We start from the raw sequence: 9,817 nt of genomic DNA on the forward strand, positions 1-9,817 counted from the left end.
CTCTGCCTCAGGAGAGAGAGTTGACGCTGGGCACTTAGGGCAGTGATCTCTGTGTGTGCAGCCACTGTTGCCCGTGCGCCACTCCCTGTAGGCACAGGCACGAGCCAGCCAGGCAAGAAGCCCTGACCCGCACAGGGGCTGTCTCTGGGGCGGCGGGGGCGGGGGGCACACAGCAGACTCTCAAGCAAGTTCTCCGCTGGCAGGTTGCAGGTCCCTGCTGACGAGCCACGCGTTCGCCCCAGGGAGGGCCCATCCCCACCCGAGCTTTGAGCTGCGGTGTTTTGCCAGCCAGCAGCGTTTGGCACACCAAATGTGCTGCCAACAGTCCTTGAGGCCCAGAAAGGCATTTGGCCAGCCCTGTTCTCGACTCCACCTGCCTGTCAAGGAAAGGGTGTGTGTTTTGCATCAGCAGGAAACTGGATCAAAGTTTAATCAATGGACAGTTGTGTAAGGATCCGCCGTGGTTGGTCTGAGGGCCCGAGACGTCCCAGCACTCATTAACAGCAGTCCGCTCGATGGTTATCTCCCCGGAGTTTATGGCGGGGCCTCGGTCCAAAGCATAACTGACCGTGGCCGCGCGCCAGGGGCCTGCCCCTGACGTCACAGGCGAGCCTCCCGGTACAGGCAAGGGGCAAGGCCATTTCTCACCGTATTTAAGGCCGGAGGCTCTGCCCCAAGGCATGGCCTTCCCACTGGGAGCCCGCACTCTCCGGCGGGAAGAACCCGGAAGGACACCCTTGGACCTTGGCTCCAGACCTTCTCAAGAGAGCACAGGTGAGCTGTTTGATTTACATCTCCGGAAATGGCAGCGTGAGCACGAGCTTCCTTCGTTAGGGCGATCCAGTCTGACGACTGGAACCCGAAAGGCGTGCGTGGAATGGGCCTGGGGGTGTCGCTCAGGAAACCGGCGACTTCTCTTCCAGGCGCCCTCGGCAGCTCAGCCCTCAGCACCGCCTGCAGAGATGCCGCCCCAGCTGCACAACGGCCTGAACCTCACAGCCAAGGTCGTCCAGGGCGCCCTGGACAGCCTGCCCCAGGCCGTGAGGGAGTTCGTGGAGAGCAGCGCCAAGCTCTGCCAGCCCGAGAGCCTCCACATCTGTGATGGCTCCGAGGAGGAGAACAGGCGCCTGCTGGCCTCCATGGAGGAGCAGGGCCTGATCCGGAAGCTGAGCAAGTACGACAACTGGTAAGCTCCGCCCGCGCGGCGTCAGCAGGGGGCGCGGACCCAAGCCCCCCCGGAGGTTGCAGGCTCTTGAACAACTTGGTTGCATGGTCAGAGCCACAAGCCTTTCGTCTCAGGGGTGTGAGGGGAGCCAATAGAGTCCCGGATGCGAGGCACACATGCAAGCTCTTTGCACACAAGGTTGAGAGGCAATCATAGCAGAGAGCTGGATCAGAAGTGGAGCAGCCGGGACTCAAACCGGCGTCCGTATGGGATGCCGGCACTGTCCTAAGGACCCGCTCAAGGCCCAGCAGGCGCCACCCTGCCCCTCCCCAGCGGGGTGGGCTGTGCAGGTTTCCAGGATGGCGTCCTCACTGGCCCTTGGTGTCTCGTGCAAGGCAGGGGCAAGGTGTGATCGTAAGACCGGTCCTTTCCCCATCTCGCCTGGCTGAAGGCCGCCCCTGACTTTTGCAGCTGGTTGGCTCTCACGGACCCCAGGGATGTGGCCAGGATTGAAAGCAAGACAGTGATCGTCACCCAGGAGCAGAGAGACACAGTGCCCACCCCCAAAACCGGCCTCAGCCAGCTGGGCCGCTGGATGTCGGAGGAAGACTTCGAGAAAGCGTTCAACGCCAGGTTCCCAGGGTGCATGAAAGGTGAGTGGGGCATTTATTCCACGGGGCAGACGAGCAGCCAAGCTGGTGGCACTGCTGCCTGTCCCCCGGGGCGGGTAAAGCAGTGGTGGAGTCTCCCACGGCCGCAGACAGCTTCCGGCTCTGTGTGTGACGATGCACACGTCCGGGTCGGTTGTGGCCTCGCAGACTCCGATTTCTGCACGCATGCATTGAAACCGGCTGGGTGGGCCCTGAGGGCTCCTTCCAGGGGGCTCCACCGGGGGCTGGCGGCCAACAGGAGGGGTGACATCACTGGGAGACCTTGAGAGCAGGTGCTCGTGGGGGCTTGTGGGTCCGAGGTCACCTCTCACCGGTTCCCGCCCACCTGCAGGCCGCACCATGTACGTCATCCCCTTCAGCATGGGGCCGCTGGGCTCGCCTCTGTCGAAGACGGGCGTCGAGCTGACCGACTCGCCCTACGTGGTGGCCAGCATGAGGATCATGACACGCATGGGGACGCCCGTCCTGGAGGCCCTGGGGGACGGGGAGTTTGTCAAATGCCTGCACTCCGTGGGGTGCCCACTGCCTCTGAACAGTAAGTGCACGAGTTCAAGACCCCAAAGGCTACAATCAAACATTCCGCTCCACCATACACCCCGGGGCCTGTGCCGCAGAGGGCGCCCCGGGCAGGGCTGGGGCACACTCACAGGGCCACGTCCTTGTCCGCAGAGCCTCTGGTCAACAACTGGGCCTGTAACCCGGAGCTGACGCTCATCGCCCACCTGCCTGACCGCAGGGAGATCATCTCCTTCGGAAGTGGGTACGGCGGGAACTCACTGCTCGGGAAGAAGTGCTTCGCCCTCAGGATGGCCAGCCGGCTGGCCAAGGAGGAAGGGTGGCTGGCCGAGCACATGCTGGTGAGCGGGGCGGGGGGAACCCGCGGGTGGGCGGGGGGGGGGGGACAGGGCGGTGGCACATTCGGAGGGTCCTGGACAGGCTGGGACGTCCCATCGGCACCCTTGGAGCTCGGACGGGGCAGGGCCCCCAGGATCCCGTGCCCTGCAGCTGTGTACAGATGCCGGGTTTCTCCGAGAAGGAGAAGCAGATGTCGCGAGCCCACCTGCTGGGGCTCCCGGGCATGTTCCCAGGAGACTGATGCCGAGGGACAAAGGAACAAAGATTTTTTTAAATATTTTTTTTCTTGATTTTTGGCAGAGAGAGACACAGATGAGAAAGAGATAAATGATAGATTTAGATTAGAGATATATCAATGATAGATATAGGTATAGACAGATTACACATACACACACACAGAGAGAGAGAGAGAGAGAGAGGAGAGAGAGACAGCTCCAGCCACTGGTTCACGCCTCAAATGCCCACAATGGCCAGGGCTGGGCAGGGGCTGAGTCTGGGTGATGGGAACTCCCTCCAGGTCTCTCTTGCTTGGACAGCAGAGACCCCGTCACTTGAACCATCACTGCTGGCCCCCTGGGTGTACATTAGCCAGAGCTGGGGTGGGACTCGAACCCAGGCACTATGATGTAAGATGTGGCCATCTTAACCACGAGGCCACACACCTGCCCCCAGGAGCCAAGATGGTAACGAAGACTCTTGTCGTCAACAGATTCTGGGTATCACCAACCCCGCTGGGGAGAAGAAGTACCTGGCCGCTGCGTTTCCCAGCGCCTGTGGGAAGACCAACCTGGCCATGATGAACCCCACTCTGCCAGGGTGGAAGGTCGAGTGTGTGGGAGACGACATTGCCTGGATGAAATTTGATGACCAAGGTGACTCTTCGGGGTCCCACTGTTGAGGATCATTGGGCGTCCACTCACACCCAGGGCTCCTAAAGCCACAGACTGGGCATTTTTTGATTCTGCTACTGCAGAGTTTGCCAAGCCTTACGAGTGTGTGTCCAGTGAGCATTCCTCAATTCTGTGTTCAGTCTGGCTTGAAACGGAGCCGTGTGCTGTTGTGTGTGTGCAGACACAGATCTGCTAAGACAGCACAGATGGAAAACTGAAGGGGGGGGGGTGGGAAGACTTGTAGAAGTCTCGAAGTGGAATGTAGTACTTGGATGGAAAAGGCCAGATGTGTACTCAAGGGAGGGGAAAGCAGATGTGAGAATTTGGTGCAAAAAAATGAGTAAACGGAACATACAAGAGTATGTGCTATGCTGATTGGCATTCATGGTTCTTTCTCTGGTTTCAAATTGTCCAGGAAACTTAAGGGCCATCAACCCAGAAAACGGATTCTTTGGTGTCGCTCCGGGAACCTCTGTGAAGACAAACCCCAACGCCATCAGAACCATCCAGAAGAACACCATCTTCACCAATGTGGCCGAGACCAGCGACGGCGGCGTCTACTGGGAGGGCATCGACGAGCCGCTGGCCCCCGGCGTGAAGATCACTTCCTGGAAGAACGAGCAGTGGAGCCCCCAGGACGGTGAGCCCCCCCACCCCCGGAGGCCGCAGTGCTCGGGGCCTCGGGCACCAGGTGCCTGGGGCCGATGCTGAGCGGGTTCTCCTTCTGGTTACAGGGGAACCGTGTGCCCACCCCAACTCGCGGTTCTGCACCCCTGCCAGCCAGTGCCCCATCATTGATGCTGCCTGGGAGTCCCCGGAGGGCGTGCCCATCGAGGGCATCATCTTCGGAGGCCGCAGACCTACCGGTGAGGCTTGCCTTCGTGGGTGTGGTGCGGGGGTCCCGGGTGTTGGCCCTGAAGCACGTCCCGGCAACCTCTTCTTTTCCACGACCTCATCAGACGGCGCCCAAACCCTTGAGCTTCCTTTCCATGCCCCCAGGGTAACAGGCCAGCTCGGAGGCAGAGCCAGCCTCCTGGTCCCCAGAGCCTTTCTGGACACTTGCCTTTTGGCTTCACGGGTTGGCAGTGTAGCTGGGACTTAGCGTCTGTCCGGCCTTGCACGGCGGCTGCACAGTGTGAGCGCCAAGGCCTTGAAGGCGTCCTTGCTTCCGGCCACAGGTGTCCCTCTCGTGTACGAAGCTCTCAGCTGGCAGCACGGGGTGTTTGTGGGTGCAGCCATGCGATCGGAGGCCACTGCAGCTGCAGAACACAAAGGTGAGTCGAGGGCAAGGCTGCAGACCACAGAGAGTGAGGGGCATGCTCTCAGAGAGGGGCGGGGGCAGGCCGGGGACGCCACGCACGCGGATGTCAACGGTAGCCGGAGGCTGTTTCCACCTCGGACCCCCTCTGCTTCGCAGGCAAAGTCATCATGCATGACCCCTTTGCCATGCGGCCCTTCTTTGGCTACAACTTCGGCAAATACCTGGCCCACTGGCTGAGCATGGCCCACCGCCCGGCAGCCAAGCTGCCCAAGATCTTCCACGTGAACTGGTTCCGGAAGGACAAGGAAGGCAGGTTCCTGTGGCCGGGCTTCGGCGAGAACTCCAGGGTCCTGGAGTGGATGTTCAACCGGATCAACGGCGAGGACAGCGCCCGGCTCACGCCCATCGGCTACGTCCCTAAGGAGGACGCCCTGAACCTGAAGGGCTTGGGGAACGTCAATGTGAAGGAGCTCTTCGACCTCTCCAAGGAGTTCTGGGAGAAGGAGGCGGCCGACATCGAGCAGTACCTGGAGGAGCAGGTCAACGCCGACCTGCCCTACGAGATCGAGAGGGAGGTGCTGGCGCTGAAGCAGAGAGTCAGCCAGATGTGAGCGAGCGCAGGCGCCCCGGAGCCGCCCCTCCCACCCGCCAGATGGGAAGCCAGGGAAGTGCGGGGAGCGTGGCCACGCCCCCGTCCACGTCCACACCCGCGTCCACACATGGGTCTGAAAGACACAAAGACACACTTCCGTGTTTCAGACAGGAACCCCAGAGAACAGGCTGGTAGCCAAGGAGAACGGGGAGTGAATGTTAGCACCTCTGAACCTCGCTTCTGCTGTGTGCTCTGTTCAGCTGTAGGGCCGCGCAGGCGTTTAGATTTCTAGTTGTTCACTGGAGCGACGTTGGTTAGCTAGGACGCAGAGAATACACTTGAGCTGTATATACTTGAGCTGTGTGTGTGTGTGCATGTGGGGGGGGGGAGGGGGGTACTGGTACGTGTGGACCTGTGTTTGTACTGTTATCCAAAATATATTTAAAACCTTTGGAAAAACAATCTGGGGCAAGATTAGCTGCTAGTTGTTTCTAGAAAGAAATGTGGCTTTGTTATGAATACGTGTGTTAAATTATTTTTATATACCACCGTTCCTCACCTCTACGTAATTGGATCTGTCCCCTGACCACTTGGGGGGAAATCATGAAATAAACTTTTATAGAAAAGACGGATTTGTTTTGCTTTGCCTTTTCTTCCCTGAACCACTGAGAAGAGAGGATGAGGACTGATGAAGCAATCTGGTAGCCCAAGGAGGTGGGGGCTCTCAGAACCCCCTGGGTGGGTGCCGGGACAGAGCAGAGGGTGGGAGCGCCCAGAAGCAGCTCTGAGCTTCGGGCTGCTGAACCAACCAAAGCCACTAGTTGGCGCCCTCGCGCAGCCTCCCAGGCCCTCCCTGGGGTGCGCTTTCCAGACCTGGAGCCTTGGTGGGGGCTTTTTGACAAAACTGAGGTCTGGGGGCTCAGCCTCCCACGGGAAGTGCATTGGGGACAGTCTCAGGGCTTTTTGCTTTTTAACTCTTTTCCCAGCTGCTATCCACATGGGGGGAGGGGGGCGTGGAGGGAAGCGTCCCTCAGGTGGAAAAGCCAAAAGGGTCTGCGTTGTGCGTGCACTGACCGAGCCCCTTCTGTCCCCAAGCCTTGTGCCCGCACCCCGGCTGCCCCACGGAGGGGAGGCGTGGCTTGGTCCCAGCTCAGCCTCAAGTCCTCACCCGGCTCTCCTCTGCCCGCTCTGTTCTGGAACAATCCAAACAAACCATAAACTTTATATGGCACCTTCGTTGTGTCCATAAATTGATTCTTCCTTTCTGGACACTGGCAGTGAAATCGGCTTCACCCTCGGCCACGCCCCAGCGAGCAGGCCCCGGTCTCCAGCAGTCACAGAGCCTCAGCTTTCTCCTTTCCAGAACTGGGAGCCTGGGGAAACTGAGGCCGGGAGGGTCCACGGGGTCGGGAGGTTGTCAGCATTCCCAACCCCTTTGAGGCGCAGAGGACCTGGCCCAGCTCTGCACAACTTGGCACATTCTGGTGGCAAAGGCGCGGAGGGAGAAAGCCACACCGTGGACCCCAGTGCTGCCGGCTGCATTGATTAAGTCAGTGACAGGGCTGGCGCTGTGGCGTACGGGTAAAGCCCCGGCCTTTGACGCCGGCATCCCATATGGGCGCTGGTTCGAGTCCCGGCTGCTCCACTGTTGATCCAGCTCTCTGCTGTGGCCTGGGAAAGCAGTACAAGATGGTCCAAGTCCTTGAGCCCCTGCACCCACGTGCGAGACCCAGAAGAAGCTCCTGGCTCCTGGCTTTGGATTGGCGCAGCTCCGGCTGTTTCAGCCATTTGGTGAGTGAACCAGCGGACGGAAGACCTGTCTCTCTCTCTTAAGATTTATTTATTTATTTATTTGAAAGTCAGAGGTTACACAGAGAGAGAAGAAGAGGCAGAGAGAGAGGTCTTCTATCCGATGGTTCACTCCCCAATTGGATGCAACGTCCAGAGCTGCTCTGATTCGAAGCAGGGAGCCAGGAGCTTCTTCCAGGTCTCCCATGTGGGTGCAGGGGCCCAAGGACTTGGGCCATCTTCCACTGCTTTCCCAGGCCACAGCAGAGAGCTGGATTAGAAGTAGAGCAGCCGGGACTAGAACCGGCACCCATATGGGAGGCTGGCACTGGAGGCGGTGGCTTTAGCAGCTACACCACAGTGCTGGCCCCTCTCTTTCTCTCGTTGTAACTCTACCTCTCAAACAAATAAATAAGTCTTTTAAAAAATGTGCATCTGGTGTCCTGGGCCTTGGATTCTCTCCACTGCCTTGGCTCACGATGCAGCCATCTCGGGATTGCTGAAGCTGCTGCACGGTGTCACCCCCCTCAACAGGCAACCTGTGCATGACCAGGGAGCCACCAGGCCCTGGAGGCTGGGGCCAGCCCAGAGGTGGTGACTTCAACGGAGTCACAGTTTTCAGGGGACACAGAGGACTCCACACTTGTTACTGGCTCTGGCTCAGTTTCTCCCAACCGTACCTCTGCGCACACCACCTGTCACTGAGGGCTGGTCCGAGCCGAAGCCTAGGGCTGCAGTAACCCAGGCACTGTGACCTTACCCACCCATTGACCGTGGCTTTAGATAGGAAGACAAACATGGCTAAGCCTGTGTGTGTGTGTGTGCTGGGGGTGGGGCTCCCAAGGGGTGAGCAGTCCATCACCCAGGGGTGGGGTTGGGCTGGGGGTGAAAGTGCAGACTCCTGATTCAACCACATGACCCCTAAGCCAACACCAGGACTGCCATCTTCTCTGGGAGCCACGTCCTGACCTGGAGTGCACAATCATGTTGCATTCTGGGTAAAAGACCAGGCTGCGGTGAGCTCACACAAACCCTGACCCCTCCCCAGCAGAGCACTCTCGCCTCAGGCCCTCCCTGGCCCCGAGCCCCCAGATGGCTCTGTCACCCTCTGGGGCCACACAGCAGGTGCCTTCCCAAGGGCAGCTCTCAGCGGTCACAGTGACGGACCCAAGCGAGCTCACCCACGTCGGAAAGAGCTGCCACTGGCTTCGGAGTAAAAGCTGGCCGCCTGGGCCACGCCACACCCCGCCTGGGCTCACCCCAGACCTGCCCCGACCACCAGGCTTTCCTCTGTCTCCGCTGTGCCACGGCCCCTGCAGGGGCCACACGAGGATGGAGCGAGGTCGCCCGGTTCCGCGCAGACCCTGGCTTCCGTGCAGACCCTGGCTTCCGTCCCCAGGGCCTGGGTGCAGCTCAGGGCTTCACTCACACACAGTGTGCACAAACCCTGAGCCTCGATTCCGTTCGCCGGGACTTCTCAGGGGATTGTGGGAAAGATCTAATGAGATGCCAAAAGCAAGGGGCTTGGTGCCCAGCGACTGCTGGAGCCACGTCAGGGTCAGAGCTCATTGCCTCCCGTGGCCGCCGTCCCACCGGGGCTCCCTCTCAGGAGCGGGACTCGCCTTCCACACAGCCGCCACTGCAGGTTCAGGAGACGGCGCCTGAGAGCACAGCCGATCTGGCCTTTTCCTCCCCATGCAGCAAGCCCCACCCCCAGGGTCCCCTCTGCCCCGGGACCCTGTCCCTATCACAGCAAAGTCTCGGTTTGTGTCCAGTAGTCCCACGTTTGGGCAATGTGTGCCCGTGGAAACGTCACGGATTAGCTGCAAGGAGGCTCACGGCGGAGTGGCTGTTTGTCATGGCTGCAAACCAGGACCCAGTCTCACTCTGCAACCACAGGGGATTAGGTGCCCTGGTCCCCCCAGGCAGCCAGTTAGAATGGCTCTGCAGACGGCCACTTACGGACAGATGATGTTTGCCACCTGGTGTCACACGCGAAGGTGCGTGATACAAGTGTGTTGAGTGTCCATGCATCCATGCCTAGGGAAAAACACTGAAAAAGAACACCAGCAAATGGTACCCAGGCGATTTGAGAATTCCGCTTTGGGCTCCGCACACTTCTGAGTCCAGCTGGGCTGGGGGCGATGTGTCAGCATCACCCATATTGTCACCATTCAGATCCATACACGCCCTCCCGAGGGGCCCATTCAGTGCCTGGTGTGACAGAGGGAGGCAGGGGACCAAGCCAGGAAGGGGGGGGGTGACAGCAAAGGGGGAGAGGTAAGGACCTGAACAGACCTCAGGTGAGGACAAGCATAGGCAGCCACCAAGTTCAAGGTGAGAGGTGACCAGGCCTCCCAGCCCTGTGTGGACCGGCACTCTGAGTGGCAGGGCAGGAGGCCACGGGGTGGAAGTGCCCCACCTCAGCAGGGGAGGCGCTGCTGGCCCAGCCCCCAGCTGACCTCCCCGTCACCCATCCCATGTCCTCGCTGGGGGCCCAGCAGAGGGGCTCCCGACCTTGACTCGGGGGCTCTGAGCCGTCACCACCTCCACCAGCTGCCGGAGCGTTTGCACGTGACCCCCCTCTGCCCCCAC

The 9,817-nt window shown here is 60.0% G+C and overlaps 1 protein-coding gene across 1 annotated transcript; it reads left to right on the forward strand.

Moving 5' to 3' along the window:
• The first annotated feature begins 695 nt into the window (after positions 1-695).
• Positions 696-6,062, forward strand: PCK1 (phosphoenolpyruvate carboxykinase 1). The gene is made up of 10 exons (XM_062202408.1): positions 696-774; positions 924-1,186; positions 1,637-1,818; positions 2,168-2,371; positions 2,506-2,693; positions 3,401-3,563; positions 3,997-4,221; positions 4,316-4,447; positions 4,760-4,855; positions 4,999-6,062. Exons 2-10 carry the CDS (start codon positions 963-965, stop codon positions 5,451-5,453), a joined length of 1,869 nt encoding a protein of 622 aa, XP_062058392.1. The 5' UTR covers positions 696-774; positions 924-962; the 3' UTR covers positions 5,454-6,062.
• Positions 6,063-9,817: the final 3,755 nt, after the last annotated feature.

The sequence above is a fragment of the Lepus europaeus genome, chromosome 10 (genome assembly GCF_033115175.1).
Source record: "Lepus europaeus isolate LE1 chromosome 10, mLepTim1.pri, whole genome shotgun sequence".
Lineage (NCBI taxonomy): Eukaryota > Metazoa > Chordata > Mammalia > Lagomorpha > Leporidae > Lepus > Lepus europaeus.